Raw genomic sequence first — 17229 nt, 5'->3', positions numbered from 1 at the left:
CCCAGGTGGGATGGAAGGCGAGAGAAAGAGTCAGGGTGGGGGATGGGGAGGGAATTAGCAGGGAGGGTGGGGGCGCTGCCTGGGAAGAGGCTGTCTGCCCTCCATCCCTGGGACCGAAGTCCAGACAAAATCTGAAGAGAGATGCTTAAGAATGTGCAGAATTTAGAAAACTGTGTGCGCGTGCAGGCAGGGTTTTTAAAAATCTTAAAAAAAAAAAACGTGCAGGGTTTTTAAAAATCCTTAACTCATCGTCTCCCAACTCGGCGAAAAATGTTTTATAAGTTGTACTGACTGACTCACCCTACAGCACCACCTCAAGTGACCAGAACCTACAAGTGCTGCAGTTGAGGTCTGTTATATGTCCTCTCTCTGCCTCTAGGAAGGACGGGGAGGCTGCTAAGCCGTGGATTTCACAGGTCGGGCAGAAACAACCTCCAGAAGCACCTGCAGTCCCAGCGGCAGTTCCCAAGGGCCCTGAGCTAAATGCCTAAGGGCGCCAGGCAGGTACGTAAGGGACATCCGGAAACTCTTGGGTCTTGGCGGGTGGGGACCATTAGAACTAAAGAATAAAGCCCCAGAGAAAATGATCAGTGGCTCTCCAGCTCCAGCAGAAAAGCCAGCAGTGGAACTTTTTGATTTCAGAGAAGAGGGAAGTTTGGTATATGTGAATCTCTTGATTGCTAAACGTTAGCTCAAAATTAGAACAAAACTTCCCCCACAGGCCAACAAAACCAGTCTCGGCGAGTTTCTAGCCTGGTTTTTATGAAATCTTAGAGATTTTTAGGCTCACTTAGTGACATGATTCGTGAACGTTCGTTCAGGTGCACAGAAACACCCTGAGGGAACTTGTTAAAAATGCGGATTCTGAATCGACAGGTCTGGGCCCGCAAGTCTGCATTTCTAACAGGCTCTCAGGTCATGTCCCTGCCCCTGGCCCAGGAACCACACTGTGCGTGGTGAGCATTCACCCTTCCACCTGGAAATTCTCTCGGACTATATCCCTGGCCACGCCCGCTTGCTGACCTGGGAGGGACTGAACACTCACTACACCTGTAGGGACACTCTGGGCGGCTGCCGCTGCCACTAACTCCTGCCACGGCCTCCAGTGGTGCTGAAGGACATCCCAACTTGACAGTGCCAAGGCCTGGGCTCTGGAACGTCGCTGTTCCACAAAAGAAAGTTCAGTTGGACCGGTGGGGGGGGGGGGAGGGGGGACGGGCAGTGGTTGCAGACGCCTGTTGGAGAGATCTAAGCAGAGAGGATTCTCTGTGCGCTTGGCAAGTGTCCAATTCAACAGAAAATCCTACCATTCCTCGGCCGTGCTGGTGAGTAAAGGTGTGCTGAGGCCCCTTTGCCTTCCTCTCTCCCCAGAGCCTTGCAGCCAGCTTTTCTCTGCACTTGGGCAAGACACGGTGATGCCCACAGAAGGGGCCGGTTTCTGACTGGCGGTGGGGGGCGGGGGGGAGAAGGGAAGGACTATCGAGGCTAAGCAGAGGCTAATCCTCAGGCCACAAACCCCTGCTCCGGGGGAACCGCAGGTCTCTGCCTCCTCTGGGGTTGGGGATTCCAACCCCAGACCTTCCTTCCTGGGGCCCTGGGAGGCCCTGGAAAGTGGAGAATCCCCAGCCCCACCTCTCCTGATGGGCTCAGAGTTACTGGGGCCGGCGCCCATACACCCAGGCCATCCGGAAGCTTAGGCCACTCCTTATTTCATCATGAGGGAAATCCAAGCCCAGAGAGTGCGCGAGACTTTCCCGAGGTCACACAGCCCGTGTAAAGGCCCAGAATCCTTTGAGGCAGAGCCGGACAGAAGCCACTGGTATCAGCCAGACTGTTGGTCACCCATAGCAGCAACTTTCAGGAAAAGGACCTTCCGGAATACTCCTGAGAGAAAGAGGGGTGTCTGAGGGAAATCGTAGAAAGGGGTCACGGGGGTTCACCTAAGAAGGGGAGGGTCATGGATCACAGTTTCTTCAAGGAAGGTAGAGAGCAGGGCTTCTGCCCTGACAGAATGCTAGAGGCAATATTCATCTTGTCCTCTGGCGAACAGTGCTCCCGAAAGTTCTGTCTTTTGTGCAGTGCACAGCCTGTGGGGCCTGGCAGGGAGGCCCCGTTAATGCAGTGCAGTGGGGGCGAGGGGTTGTCAGAGAAGAGGTCTCAGAAGGTCATGAGTACAAGGGTTCTCAAGTCTGGATTCCTGGGCCATTCCAGACCGACACAACCAGAACTCCCCCCTCCCAGGGGAAAATTCCTGGGTTTAGGAAAGAGCCTGGGCTCACTCAGACAGGAATTGGGACGCCTGGCTTGGGTGGGAAGTTCAGCGGGCAGGGCCAGGCCCTAAGGCTGGAGAGGAGGCCCCTGGGAGATCGGCAGCTGGGCTTGGGAGCAAGGGGGCAGCACCTGTTCCCGCTGCGCTGCGCGCCTCACTTCGCGGAGAACTGGCCCGGCCTCGCCTTCTCCAGCTTCAGGCGCCGCTCCAGGGGGATCTCCTGCAGGCTGATGCCGTGGTTGCTGGCCCTGCGGGGAGGGGGGCGGCGGCCTCAGGGAGGGGCAGGCGGAGGGCGGGGTCAGGCCCGGCGAAGGGGCCCGGAGGCTGGTTCCTCACCCCGGCTGCAGATCCGGCGGTTTGGGGATGGGCTTGTTGAAGCCGCGCCTGCCCACCAGCCAGTACGTGTCTTCGGCGCCCTTGCCCTGGAGAGACACGGGGCGGGGGGTGGGGGGTTAGGCGGCTGGGGCGAGGGCGGTGGATCTCGAGGTCTAAGTGGCACCCAAAACCCCCGAGGTTGCGGCCCAGGAGGGGGCGGGGCCGGTCTCACCTTCAGCTCGGTGCGGCCGCGCACCTCCGTCTGGAAGCCCTCGTCCAGGGCGCGGAGAATCTGGACGGTGCTGATGTTCACGTGGATGCGGTAAGCTGGGGCGACAGGGGACAGGGGACGTGGTGATTTCGGGACTCCCCTCCCGCGTTCCCCTCCCCGAGCCACTTCCCCCTCGCTCCGTGAATCGCCCCCCCACCCCCGGACCCCGCCCCGCCCCACTCACGCAGCCCCGTGGACTCCATGCGCGAGGCGGTGTTGACCGTGTCCCCAAACAGGCAGTACCGCGGCATGGTGAGGCCCACCACGCCCGCCACGCACGGGCCTGCGGAGACGCGCAGGGTGGGTGGCCGTGCTGGCGGCTGGGTGGCACCTGGCACCTCGGGAGACTCTCTAGCGCCCCATCGTCTCCACCAGCTCCCCAAGGGTACCTCTCAATCACGACGGGGTGCCTGCCGAGGCGGCTTCACAGCAAGTCCCGCTGCCCCCGTCCCCCCCCCCCCCGCCCCCACCGCACGAATGTCCAGGGAATGCGGAACCGGCCCTAGACGGGGAGGGAGGGGGCCACGGGAGCCGGGGAGGTACCCGAGTGCAGGCCGATGCGGATGCGCACGGGCACCTCGGGCATGTGGCGCATTCGGAAGGAGCCCACGGCACTGAGGATGTCCAGAGCCATGTTGGCGATCTCCGCCGCGTGCCGCTGCCCGTTCCGCTGGGGCAGCCCCGAGGCCACCATGTAGGCGTCCCCAATTGTCTCCACCTGACGGAAAGGGTGGTGCAAGTCCGGTACTGAGCACCTCTCTCCCGCCAAGCGACTGTCCTTTGTCAGGCGGCCTAAGCTGGGGGGGGGGGGGGGGGGTGCAGCGCGGGGATCCTGGGGAGGCTTCCAAATGGGGACGGGGGCAGTGGGGCTGAACTGGGGGCTGGCGGAGCTGAAGGAGGGTTGCTCCCCCCTCCCCCCCTCCCCGCTCCGGCACACCCCACCTTGTAGACGTCGTGGGAGCCGATGATGGCGTCAAAGAGCGTGTAGAGGTCGTTGAGCAGGTCCACCACCTCGATGGGCTCACTCATGGCCGAGATGGTGGTGAAGCCCACGATGTCGCTGAAGTACAGAGTCACCTCCTCAAAATACTCGGGCTCCACAGGTGTCCCCGTCTTCAGAGCCTCAGCCACAGAACTACGTAGGGTCGTCGGAGAGAGGGGGGCGGGCTTTAGGTGGAGGTCACGCCCCCGGCCGCCCGCGGACCCTCCCCCTCGCCCCCCTCCCCGCGGGCACGCACGGGGGCAGCATCTGCGTCAGCAGCCGGTCTGTCTTCTGCTTCTCCAGCTCCAGCTCTTCCGTGCGCTCCCGGATCAGGTCCTCCAGGTTGCTGGAGTACTGTTCCAGCATCCTCAGCATGGAGTCAATGATGTTCGTTTTCCGGCCCTTGTTGATGCTTTTGAACTGGTAGGGGGAGGCAGCCGGGGTGGGGGTGCGGGGGCTGTTGAGGACCTGGGCTGCCATGACCCCTGCGTGGGGCCCTCTTACGCCTGGCCCCCCGCGCCCACCCCCAGGCATCCCACCCCAGGCATCATTTACGCATCAGCCCCCCCCCCCCCCCATGCCAGGCCCTGTGCCTTCACACACTAGGAGCCATACGGGAAATGGGGGGGTCCCAGAGGTCAGCTGCTCTCAGCTGGTAACTGACAAGACACTGGGGTTTGGACTCCCAGGCCGAGGGTCTTGTGGCCACACCGGGCCAAGCGATTCAAATGTTATTCGAATCGAGTGAAATATTTCTCCCACCCAGAGGTCTATCTCCTGCTCCGAAGGGCCCCGCAGCCCCCGTTCTAACTCTGTCCCCACCTAAATCCCAGTCCTCAGACTGCCCCTTGGGAAACGGCCTGGAGGTCAGAGGTCCCGCGAGTCTGCCTTCCTTAAGTCTCCCCGGGTTGCTGACAAGCGGCCAGCCCAGCCCTTGCCCAATGCCAGCCCCTGACCTGCTCGAAGGTGCGGTCCATGGAGGGCCGGAGGTCTGGCTGCTCCACCCAGCACTGTTTCATCAGCTGGATGCACTCCGTGGGCGCCTGGTCCACGGACACGGAGGGCCGGCACAGTGGAGGGGGACTTCGGACCCTCTCCACCACTTCTGGAGGCATGAGGGGACCAACAGAGGCCACCTCTGACTCTGGCCTGACTGTTGAAGCCCGCGATCAGAACTTCCGGAAGGAGGCGGGGAAGCGCGGGGAGGGAGGGGAGGGCGTTGCTGGAAGGAACGGGAGGATCCTGAACCCTGGGGGTGGGAGGGTGGGGGGCGCAGGGGGCAGTTAGAGGTGACAGGCAGAGCTAACATTTGTCGCAGTTGAGAGTGAGGGTTGGGGTGGCCCAGTAGCTTGCTGACTCCTGGATGGTAAGTCATAGGGATCTGAACCAGATCCCACTGCCTTCGCCCCCTTCCCCCGACACTGCTGCCTCCCTGCCGTCCCTAAGAACCAGAGGGGAGCCCGCTCCCTCAGCCGGAGGAGCAGGTTGGGTCCAGGATGAGGACAGAGACAACCACTGATGTCCGGGAGCCTAAGAGCCGCCCCCTCCCATCCTGACGCTTGCTCTCCCCGGCCCTGACCCTTGAGATCCACATAAGGGAGGCCCACATAATTAAGCCTCAGCTCCGGGCTTTAGGGCAGAGAGGCTGGGTCTGGCGAGAGGCTCTGCCGGGCCGCAGGCTGGAAGCGCGACGCGAGCGAGCGAGCGTACCCTCGGCGGTCAGCTCCAGCATGGCGTAGGGGGCGCTGCGACACACGACCTCCTGCATGATGATGCCCAGGCTGAAGACGTCACCCGCCATCGTTCCCCTGCGCTCCAGGGCCGGGTCCCGAAGCAGCTCCGGGGCTGTCCACAGCTGGTCTGGGGTCGGGGGGGAGGGGGCGTGGGCATGCGGGAGGGCCTGGGGACGCTGGGGACAGACCCCCGCCCTAACCAAAAAGCCCAGGCTCGCACCCACTCACCAACTCCCAGCCCGAGTGTGGCCCCGCTGCCCGCAGCTATCCCCAGGAGAAACTACCAGAAACCCTACGCGGGTCTCCTAGAAAGCGCGGGCCTCATAAATAGGCCCCGCCCTTTATGTAAAGCGAGGCTCAGAGGACCCCGCCCCTCGGGCACAAGCCACGCCCCCTCGAGCCCCCGCCTCCCCAGTCCAGTCCTCTTCTCCTCTCTGAGGTCCCGAGACCTGAGACCTTTACCGAGGCCGGGGCCACGTGCAGTGGGCGTGGGATGGAGAGGACGCGAAGGCGGAGGGACGGATGGATGGAGGGGCCCCTGAGATAACGGGGGTCCCGGGGATGCTCGTCCGCGCGGGAGGCAGCGGGGAGGGGGGCGGAATCCTACCCTCCGCGCTGGGAGGCTCCGGCAACACCCTCTGCGCTTCCAGCAGTCGCCCCTGACCGTGGTCGGTGACTTTCAGCACGAACCTCCCGTCCACCACGCAGTTCCGTGACTTAAGGCGCCCGTGGGCCACGCCTCGGTGGTGCAGATACCTCATTCCCTGGAAGGGGTGGGATACGAGGCGACCTGAGCCCTGCGGCTCCCCTGCCCCCTCCTCCCTGCCACCCCCGCACCCCCCCCCCCACCCCCACCACCTTGATGAGGTCCAGGAGGAGGGAGGACTTGAACATCCAGTCCAGCTTTATGTCTCTCTGGGCGAGGAGGTCGTGCAGGGAGCCCCGGGTACAGTGCTCGGAGACCACGGCCAGCATGCGCTCCCCGGGGGCCATGGTGCCACCCGCTCCGCCGCCGAGGAAGAGCCCCAGGTAGAGGACAACGTTCTCGTGCCGCAGCTCCTGGAGCTGAGAGGGAGAGAGCCAACGGGCATTTTCTGCCCTGGAGGCACCGTGGATACCGTGGGGGTATCCAGGTCTGGTTTGGGGCGTCCACGCTCGGAAAGTGGGATGAGAGGGGTGACTGGAAAGGTCTATGGGGGCACGGGGTGGGGGGCGCTTTCTTCCAAGGCTAAGCTCTCTCTCCGGAACAGACACGTGGGTCAAAGGTCACCGTTGAGATGCTGAGTATGGTTTAGCTTAAAGTCATATGGGAAGAGACTACCTTGCACTGGTAACCAGGAGCCAGGCAGGTTCTCCCCGAGGCCACACACGGCCGTGCGGGCCACGGCCCAGGCCTGCTTTGCTCATGTCTGAGACTCCCAACATCCCCGAGGCAGGGAGGAAGGGACTGAGCAGTCACACTGTGGTGCTAGCGGAGCACATGCCACAGGACAGGCGCCCTCACAATCCGAGCATGCTGGGAAATGGGGGCCAGCGGGTGACTACTGCCCTTCCAACTTTCCTTTGGTCCAATAAGGGGCTTCCCTTCATCCTAGATGCCTGCGGTTAAGTGGTGACTTAGTCTGGGGACCCTAAGTCATTCTGCAGCTGTGACCGAGAGCTTCTGTGGAGGCGTCAGAGGAGGCCAGGCAGAGGCTGCACGATGTAAGGGGGGGGCCTCGAGGTGGGACGATCAGAACAAGCCAGGCCACCGCCTCCTTGCCAGCTTTCCGCTTCGCCCAGTAGGCATTATCTGACTCTTGGTTTTGGCTCAGGTCGTGATCTCATGGGTTCATGGGATCGAGCCCCACATGGGGCTCTACACTGATGGAGCCTGTGTGGAATTTTCTCTCTCTCTCTCTGCACCCCCCTCCATGCATGCTCTCTCTCTCAAAAATAAATAAACATTAAGAAAAAAATGGAAGAGGGGCGCCTGGGTGGCGCAGTCAGTTAAGCATCTGACTTCAGCCAGGTCACGATCTCGCGGTCCGTGAGTTCGAGCCCCGCGTCAGGCTCTGGGCTGATGGCTCGGAGCCTGGAGCCTGCTTCCGATTCTGTGTCTCCCTCTCTCTCTGCCCCTCCCCCGTTCATGCTCTGTCTCTCTCTCTGTCCCAAAAATAAATAAAAAACGTTGAAGAAAAAAATGGAACAGCATAACGGGACACCTGCTTTGGGAGAGGGCACTTCCACTGAGACCTGTTGGTCTCTCCTAGATTCGGGTCTATCTCTGTACCCAGCTGCAAAGAGAAGGTCAAGAGGGAAGGAAATGACGGCCACCCCACACCCCACACCCCACCACGGGCTCAACGCTCACCTTGGAGAAGGCTGTCCTGGTTGCTGGGCGGATAGCTATGTGCTGATCCCCTGGGAATTTCTTCAGCCAAACCCAGTCTCCCTGGAGCAGAGATGGGAGTAATTTTTTGTTGTTGTTTTGAGAGAGAGAGAGAGAGAGAGCATGCGCACAAGCCAGGGAGAGGGCCAGAGGGAGAGAGAGAATCTTAAGCAGGTTCCACGTTCAGCAAGGAGCCAAATGTGGGGCCCGATCCCACAACCCTGGGATCGTGACCTGAACTGAAATCAAGAGTTGGACGCTGACTGAGCCACCCAGGCGCCCCAGAGATGGGAGCAGTGAACTCAGTTTCTGAAAAGCCCGTGAGGTGAAAAGCCGCAGAGCCCCCACGTTTCCACTGGCCTACTGCCTCAGGACACATCCTGCCTGTGACGCGGAGGTTCAGAAGCAAAGCGTTTGACATCCGTCAGTCCACTTCACAGCTGGCGGGGATGGGGGCCACCCTCGCGTGGCTGTCCTCACCAACGCAGACGCACCCACCCACAGCCTTAGTAAGCAAGCTGTTAGCACCACAAATGTCATTGAGGCCACAGCCCTCCTCACCATCTGTTGCCCTGAGAGAGCACTGTGCTGGGAGTCAGGAGTCTGGGGAGATCAGGCTTTTATGACAGACTGACTGTGACGCACAGGCAGTTCCCCTCCAGGCTCGGAGCCTCACTGTCCTCAGCTGTGGGTAGGGCTGGTCCATGGGAACGCGGTCCCATCGGGCCCCATGCTCACGAGGGCCTGTGCTTGGTTCAGCCGTCTGCTCCACCGTCCTGAACCAACAGGGAGCCCTTCGGTGTCATTCTGCCTTAGACCCTGCAATCTCTGTAGCCGGCCTTGTCCGTGGGTGAGGGGTTTGGCCGCACTGGCAGGAGATTCTGGTGGTTTGGTGTCGACTCCTAACGAGCCTTTGGAAATACATAGGGGACATTCTTAATTGTCCCCAAAACTGGGAGACGTGTTTTGTGGGTGGGACAAGAGACGCTAAACGTTCTTCAAGGCACAGGGTAGGCCCATTCAAATGATTAACAACAACTTCCCCCAGTGACAAGTGGCCGCGGTGGCCTGTAGGTGACATACTGGGACCCTCTGCATGCTCTGTGGGACCTGACATCTGGAAGCTCCAAGCCTCCACCCCGCTTTTGATTAGCTGAGCTCCCTCAGCTCTTTCTGGGTCTGTCGTGATTCCCAAACATCCTATAGCATTCAGATTTGCTGACCCATAGTGAAGGTCCTAATGCCCTTCCGTGACTTTCTCTTTCCATCCCCTGTAAGCTCACGGTTCCTGAGTCGGATCTGAATGGGGTGGAAACGCTGGGTAGGACCAGGACGCGGGTCTGTCTGTCCTGAGTCAGGATAGCCCCGTCTGGGACCTCCCCATCCTGAACAACCCGTGTCCTGGAAATGTCCTTTTTGTGACCACGATGCCGCATCCCAGATGCCCCAACCTTTCCAGGGAGGCCCACGCCCTTCAGTAGCCTGAAGTCTTGGATCAACGGAGGGGGCAGGGCCAGGGGCTCCCAACGGGGAGGGGGATGGCTTCGGTGGCCACACTGGGCTGCATGCTGGTGCCGGAACACCCCCCACCAGGCAGGCCTCCGGCCTCGGAGCCACCGTGATTGGCCTTTGAGGAGCCCTCATCTGGATAAAGGCTAAGGGAAAAACCCTGGGGCAGGAAGGATTCTCGGACGCTCCCCTTTGGGGAACCCGTGACCTCTTCCTAGAGCCCATTCTGGGCTCCTATCACCATTTTCTGGAGCCCGTGGGATATGACGCGACTCCAGGAATAGAGCTCGGCCTGGACGGGGTAAGGCTCACCTCATAGAGGCCAACGTTGGCGCTGTCCGCGGGCTGGCTGGGGACGCTGCGAACATCTGACACGCTGTGTGCACCCAGACTCGATCGGCTCCCCTGGACCACCTGGAGGGTAGAGGTCAACGCAAGGGATCAGAATATACTGTGGGGTCAGAGTCCTGGGTTGAGGTCAGGCTGAGTTCCGGGGATTACAGAGGGAAAAAATCTTAATTAGGGGAAGACGATACTGACATTATACTTCCCAATTACGCTGCGGTTTACAGTTTACAAAACAAACCAGCGGGTTTGTTTGGAGCTTCTCGCTGTCCCAGGAGAGCAGCCGGGACAGGGCTGGTACTCTCACTGCACATTAAGGGTGCTGATCCCCAGAGCTCAGACCTGAGAGGGAGCCAGGGCAGAAACCAGGCTTTCCTCGGGGCTGGGGTGAGGGCTGGCCCAGGCAGGGGAACAGATATCTGGCTCCCTGCCAGATAGCCCCTGCCTCCCTGCCTCTCCCACCTTTCGAGAGCTGCCCCCTTGCGGGTGGAGGAAGGTGATATCGTCCAGAGTCAGGATGATCTTGTTGGGGCCAGAGACCATCTGGATGTCAATTAGACGATGCCTGGTAGGGAAAGGACGTCATCTGCTCAAAAGGGACCAAGGTCCAGGACAGGAGGCCAGCAAGGGATAATGTTGGCTCAGGGGAGAGCAGTCATCCCCAAACCAGACAGCCCCTGGTCTGCCACCCCCTTGAGGGCAACCCCATGTTCCCCATCTTCCTTTTTTTTTTTTTTTTTTCCTACTCTTGAGTGGGCCCAGCCTGCTGTCTTTGCTGCACAGACGCATTTCTGGCAGGTGGACAGGCAGGCTCATCCCTTACCTACCCCACTCCCATACTCACCTCACATAATGGGCCAGGAAGGCCCCTGTCAGCCCCATCCCAACCACCAGGAGGAAGCCGATAAAGACGAGGCCGGGCTCCACTCCTGGAGAGGCAGTGAGAGGGGGGACTCTGAGGACCGTGGCCAGGGGGAGGCACCCTCTCTATGGGGGGATGGAGTCATGTCAAATCCTGGAGGCCCTAGGAAAGGCGGATGGGAGCCCAGAACGAGATCTAGGGAAAGGTCGTGGGTTCTGCAAAAGGGAGCGTCTGGAAGGTTCCAAGAGGGCTTTGGGGGCTTGGCAAGAGACAGGTTCTGCACAAGCCAGGGGTCTGAGGAAGGACCTGGAAGGAGTTCCAGGACGAGAGTTCACTCTCTTTCACCACTTAGTGGAGGCTCCACGGTGACTGTCCCAGTGGGGGCTGGGGTGCTCGCCCTCACCTCCGTTGCAGATGATGTCTGGCTCGAACCAACACGAGGGGTCAGGCCCGGGTCCTCCTCCCCCTCTAGGGAAATGCACCGGGGTCCCAGCCGAGCGGAGGGAGCCCCGGGTGGGGTCCAGCACGTATGTGGCGAACAGCTGGTCCCCCGCCGCGTCCGTGTCCAGCAGCACAAACGGGGGCTCCTCGGCTCCTCCCAGGGCCCCGCAGAAGCCGGGGACCTGGGCGTCCTGGATGTGGCGGGCCACCGCTGCTCCGGACACCCAGCCGCCCCCTGCGGCCGCCCGCGCTCGCGCCACGCCCCCCGCCAGCAGGAAGACCGCGTCGTAGATGGTGCCGAAGAGTGGGGACACCTGGGGGAGGGCAGGAGGGGCTCAGGGTTGGGGTCACCGCTGGTTCACCTAGCCTTGCACTGCTTCTCTCCAGTGCTCAGGCCCCTCGTGCATAGACCGTTCACACCTCGTTGGTGCTTCCCGGATCCCTCAGCTCAGCGCTCTCTCCTCCCCTCTCCCCATTGGCTCTCCCTTCCTCTCTCCCCATTGGCTCTCTCCTCCCCTCTCCCCAATGGCTCTCCCTTCCTCTCTCCCCATTGGCTCTCTCCTCCCCTCTCCCCATTGGCTCTCTCCTCCCCTCTCCCCATTGGCTCTCCCTTCCCCTCTCCCCATTGGCTTTCCCTTCCCCTCTCCCCATTGGCTCTCCCTTCCTCTCTCCCCATTGGCTCTCTCCTCCCCTCTCCCCAATGGCTCTCCCTTCCTCTCTCCCCATTGGCTCTCTCCTCCCCTCTCCCCATTGGCTCTCTCCTCCCCTCTCCCCATTGGCTCTCTCTTCCTCTCTCCCCATTGGCTCTCTCCTCCTCTCTCCCTATTGGCTCTCTTCTCTCCCCTCCTCCCCATTGACCTTCCCTCTTTTCGGGGGTTCTTAGGCTCTTCTCAACCTTGGTTATTCCTCTTCTCCATCACCTGCAGCTCCTCTCTTCCCCCTCCTGTTGGTTGCCTTGCTCATATTTTTAATATGATTATTTCTCATTTACCTAAAAGCCTCCTTTCCTATCTTTTGGTTGGCTTCTATATTTTCTATTTTTCCTTCTTGTCTTTCCCCAAGGCGATCAAGCTTATTTTTCCCAGTTCCCATCTCTCACAGTGCCAGGCGTGTGTAAAGCAATAGGTGACACTGAGATATTGACGAGATAGAGTCCCTGTCCCAAGGAACCTTTCTTCTAGTTGGGGAGACAGGGATGTTAGGGTAGTGCCATGGGTGCCGGTAGGGGTGATTAGGGAGCTGCAGAGACAGGAAAGGAGGGTCCCAACCCAGGCTGAGGGAGGAGGAGAAGGCTTCAGGAAGAAGTGACCATCCTTGAGGGGGTGAGTCAGTTATCTGGGGGGAGGGGAGGGGAGGGACAGGGGAGAGGGAAGAGCGCACCCAGCAGCACAGAGGCAAGAGAGACGGGCACATTTAGGGAGACCAGAGTAGCTCCGTCTGGCTGAAGTTCAAGGACGATGGAAGAGAGGGGAAGGCATGAGAGACGTGATAAGCCCTTTGAAGAGACCGTCATCTATCCAGGGCGAGGGAAGCCCCTGGGAGGCTCGGGACAGGGGTGTGACACAGTCAGATTTGTCAGGTGTCTGAAGCTTGAACTGATTGTTGGGTGGAGAAAGGCCGGGGCAGGTGAGCATTGAAGCTGAGACCTTTTGGGGAGATTTTGTTTCAGGCTTTAGATCAGAGGCGCTGCGGCCTGAACCCGGGCAGTGACGGTGAGAATAGAGAACGAGGATAGATTCAAGTGACTTTTAAAAAGTAAAACAGACAGGACGTGATGTCTGGATGGGTGGGTGGGGGGGGGGGGTCGGTGGGGGTGTTAGGGTTAGCGTGGGAGGGGGGAGGTAAGAGGAATCAAAGGTAACTCCCGGGGTCTCACCTGTGCTAGTTACAGAGAACTGAAGATGGTTTTTGTCACCCACTTCCTCCACCTGCCCCCCATCCAGTCTCACCGCTGCCCCAACCGCCTCCCTCTCCTCTTCTCGCTCACTATTCCCATCCTTTCTCCCACTGGCTACCCCAGGTCCTCTTGGAGGAGACTAGGGGCATTGGTGGGGAATATTCCAACCCCCACCGCCTTGATTCACGGCCCTCTCTCAAGTGCAACCCTTTGAGGAAGGTCTTTGCGGTGGTTAGTTTACTGCCCACTGCCATCTAAATTCTTTTAATTTTTTTAATGCTTATTTATTTTTGAGAGAGAGAGAGAGAGGGAGACACAGAATCCGAAGCAGGCTCCCACGTGGAGCTCGAACTCATGGACCGGGAGACCATGACCTGAGCCAAAGTCGGAAGCTTAACCGACGGAGGCACCCAGGTGCCCCTAGCCCCTCCCCTTTTTGTGACCGGTCTCGAGTTAGATGGTGTGACCCAGGATTCTGGATTCTCAGGGAATCCTGGGCATTGGGGTTGTTGGCAGTAAGCCGTGGATCTAAATAATTATGGAAGCCCCTGGCTCCACCTAGGGTCCTTTCTGCTTCCCGCAAGACTTGTCAAGGCTCTCCAAAAGTTACGACCACCTGACGAAGCCCCAGAGGAAACACCTCTAAACTGGGCCTGGAGGTCGCATCTGCCTTTGTCCTCCTGTCCCGTTCTCTTAAGAACACCAGCAGCGCAGGGGCGCCTGGGGGGCTCCGTCGGTTGAACACCCGACTTCGACTTCGGCTCAGGTCATGATCTCGTGGTTTGGGAGTTCGAGTCCCAAACTCTGTGCTGACAGCTGGGAGCCCGGAGCCTGCTTCGGATTCTGTGTCTCCCTGGCTCTCTGCCCCTCCCCCGCTCACACTCTGTCTCTTTCTCCAACATAAATAAACATTTAAAATTAAAAACACACACACACACACACACCAGCGGTGTATTATAGACTGCCTGTCCCAGTGGTGTTGGAAGCGGGTTCACTTTGAAGCTGACTGCAAGACATCACAGTGTAGGGTTCACTAGGGTTTCCTGCTTGGAGCTGGGCTTGGGGGGGGAGGGGGTCCCCTGGCCTACACTCTGGAAGCAATCCCAATACACCAAGATGCCCCAAGCAAGCCCAGCGTCTCTGTTTACCCAGGAAACGTCAGAACAGGTAGAGCTTGCTCTCTCAGTCTCTCCCCACTGCCTCCGTCTTCCCGTCTCCCGTTGACTCCATGCCCTTCTCCCCTCTCCCCTCTCCCCTCCTCCCCTCTTCCCTCCTCCCAGGTGCCTCTACCTGCAGCAGATCCAGGTCAGAGGGCAGCTCCTGGAGCTCCTGGGCCCTGCGCAGGCTGTCCATCACGCTGCCCCCGGGGGGACAGTGCCGCGTGAGGGTGAGCACCGCATCGTGGGCCCTGCGAAGCCGGGAGCTGTTGGCCAGGGCGGCCAAGGCCTCGGGGCCCGGTGACAGGGCGTAGTGGAGCGTGTCAAAGGGCAGGAAGACCAGGGAGCCGTCGGCCAGGCCCAGCTCTTCGGCGGCCTCCAGCAGGCAGCGCTGCTCCTGGCCGCCCAGCAGCACCGAGTGCATCACCATGATCACGGCTGGGGACCGAGACCCCGGGCTCACTGCTGCGCCCCGCTGCCCGCGCCGCCGCGCCCCTCCCTCCCCGCACCCCGCACCCCGCGGCGGAGCCTACCTCTGACTCTGGGCCCGTCCTGGACCCTCCTCAGGGCCTCCCGGGCCCCGGACACGTCCGACGGCTCCATGGTGGTCACCAGGGCAACGGGCAGACCCCGCGCCCTGAGCGCGGCGGACAGGGCGCGTCCCGCCTCCACCCACAGGTCCTGGGGCGCGGTGACCAGGGCCACGCGCGCCCAGCGGAAGGCGCGGAGGAGAGCGTAGAGGGCGTCCGCCGCGGGCGTCACCGCGGGGGCCGTCGTGCCCGCCGCCCGCGTCCCGGGGCAGCCCCAGGGCACCAGCGTGACCCCCGCCTCCTGGGCCAGGAGCTCGGCCGGCCGGCAGGCCGCGGGGTTCACCGGGCCCACGAGGCCCGAGACGCGGCCCAGCGCGGACGACACCGCCCCCAGGGAGCCCGGCGTCCGGCACGGCTCGGGCAGCAGCGCGACCTCGAAGCGGGGGGACCCTGCCATGGCAGGGTCGTGGTTCAGGCGGGCGGCGGCCAGGCGGGCGGCCAGGTCCGGGCGGGCGCGCGCGAAGATGGGGTCGCAGGCCCAGGGGCCCAGCACCCCCACTGTGAAGACGGCGGGCCGGGCGGAGGGCGGCAGGAGCAGCAGAAGCAGCGGCAGGGCCCGGGGGACGCCGGGCGGGGATGGAACCCGCCGCGCGGGGGCGCGGCGCCGGGGGTCCGGACACCCACCCGCGGGGAGGGCGCACGCCGTCATTGCTGGCTTCTGGGAGCATAAGCAGGGCCGGATGAGCGGCGGGGGGGCGGTGGGGAGGGGGGGGCACAACTCTCTTAGGGTTCTGTCCGCAACCTCCAGCTTCTCAAAGCCCAACTAACCCCGGGGCATGTCCCCACTTCCACAGCCCCCTCCTCTGGCTTGGACGACTCTACGGGAGTCAAGGGCATGGCCGCACCCCCCACACCCCGTTTCTCCTGCTTCCTGTTCCCCTCTTGCCCGCCCCTCCTCCCTCATCAGGGCCGTCTGGGGTCAGCCGAGACATGCCCACTCCCTCCTTGGATCCATCTGGGGCAGAAGGGACCCGAATCCGTGCCTGCGGAGGGGCCTTAGCCACTCACCGGAAAGTCCGGGGCTCGGGCCCAGGCCCGGGGTGAGGGGTCACGGGGCAGATCCCCCTTCTGGCGCCCTCCCACAGGTCTCCTTTGCCAGCCCGGCCGGGGCGGGGGGTGTGGGAACAGCTGTCCAGAGTCCTTAATCTCCTCAAGCTGATTAAGGTCCCTTAATCAGGCAGGGAGGAGTTGGTGGAGGATGGGGCTCCCTACAGAGGAGGCTGTCCCGGCTTCCAGGCCTCCAGCAGATTCTCCTCCATGCCTCTCAACAGCCCCCCTCCCCTCCCCTCTACCCGCCCCCCCCCCCCCCCCAACAAAAGCACCTGCAGGTTCGCCTTTTCAAGCTGCTGCCACATTACTCTTCTCAGCCTGGGAAGCGATGAGTTGTGCCCCTGGACACCTATGGGTGACCAGTTTCAGGGTGGGAGTTCTCTGTCTCATTCCCTCCAATCACCTGTTACCACTTTCGGCAGCCAAGGCCAAGCCCCATCCCTTGGCTGGCAAAGTCTGAACCCCGGAGCCCAAACCTGAACCAGTCTGATACCCTTTTCTCTCATCTGCCCACCCTCGATTCTCCGATTTCCACTTCTCTGTGCCTAGAAACCCGTCCCTTTGGCCTATGGGAAGGCAGAACCCCAGGAAATAATGCAAAGACCCCTGGGCTTGGGCAGACCTGGGTTCAAATTCCTCCTTCCTGGCTTGGTGAACTTGGGAAAGTTGCTTAATCTCTCTGAAGGTTGTTGTGAAAATTACCTGTGATAAAGAATATAACGTCTGGATGACAAAGGTAATTAAGACAGATTCAGCCTCCAGACGTGATATGCTGAGAAAGACACAATCTTCGTAATATTGCGGATGCAAAATCGCACATCACTGCAGCTGTGCAGACGTCCAGCTGAAAGTGCTCTCATCAAGCCTAATCTAATCACGAGCTAACATCAGATAGACACAAAATGAGGAACATTTTACTAAAAAGGGGGTGGGGGGGCAGGGATGGGACTGTATTCTTCAAAAACGTCAGTATTCTAAAAGACAAATAAAGAAAAGTTGAGGAACTGTTCCAGATTAAAGGAAGCAAAAAAGACATGACGATTAAATGCAACACCTTCTCCTGGCTTGGACCCTACACTATAGGGTTTTTAAAACTGCTATAAGGTTATAGGGTTTATAGGGTTAAGTGGCTTATGGGGTTATAAAAATGCCATAGGGAACATCAGCATCAAATATGTCCGCTGACAAAATTGGGATATGAATGGGAGATTTGATAAAGTTATTTTATCAATGTAAATTTATAAAGTTGATAACTGTGCTATAGTTATGTAGGAGACTCCCTACTCATAGGAAATACACGCTAAAGATTTTGGCTGTAAAGCACCATAATGTACATAACTTACCTTCAAATAGTTAAGAAATACTATGTATATACTATACATCACATGTATTACATTTGCTATGTTGTTTATATTATATATATCAAATAATAAACGA

General features: G+C 60.2%; 1 protein-coding gene and 1 long non-coding RNA gene across 3 annotated transcripts; one reads left to right on the top strand and one right to left on the bottom strand.

Annotated features, from left to right (window-relative positions):
• Positions 1–1700: 1700 nt before the first annotated feature.
• GUCY2D (guanylate cyclase 2D, retinal) lies at positions 1701–16010 on the bottom strand. 2 transcript variants are annotated; one of them, XM_086685913.1, is made up of 20 exons: positions 15751–16009; positions 14686–15400; positions 14286–14590; positions 11061–11412; positions 10640–10724; positions 10258–10360; positions 9763–9864; positions 7924–8004; positions 6429–6635; positions 6178–6334; positions 5548–5697; positions 4794–4942; positions 4094–4257; positions 3798–3990; positions 3399–3573; positions 3040–3138; positions 2817–2911; positions 2606–2691; positions 2401–2517; positions 1701–1884 (listed from the first exon to the last, which is right to left on the bottom strand). In XM_086685913.1, the coding sequence occupies exons 2-19, from the start codon at positions 15389–15391 to the stop codon at positions 2424–2426; spliced, it is 3303 nt and encodes a 1100-aa protein (XP_086542039.1). In that variant the 5' UTR covers positions 15392–15400; positions 15751–16009; the 3' UTR covers positions 1701–1884; positions 2401–2423. The 2 variants fall into 2 exon arrangements, 1 of the variants encoding a protein (XP_086542039.1); XR_015243822.1 differs by lacking the exons at positions 1701–1884; positions 2401–2517 and having other exon boundaries at positions 3433–3573; positions 15751–16010.
• LOC147574012 (uncharacterized) lies at positions 6421–7536 on the top strand. The gene is made up of 2 exons (XR_015243823.1): positions 6421–6599; positions 7166–7536. It is a non-coding gene; the product is annotated as an uncharacterized LOC147574012 (long non-coding RNA).
• Positions 16011–17229: the final 1219 nt, after the last annotated feature.

The sequence above is a fragment of the Puma concolor genome, chromosome E1, assembly GCF_028749965.1.
Source record: "Puma concolor isolate L17-30 chromosome E1, mPumCon1.1.hap2, whole genome shotgun sequence".
Classification (NCBI taxonomy): Eukaryota; Metazoa; Chordata; class Mammalia; order Carnivora; family Felidae; genus Puma; species Puma concolor.
The sequence above is the reverse complement of the archived record's forward strand: the minus strand, read 5'-3'. Positions and strand labels throughout refer to the sequence as shown.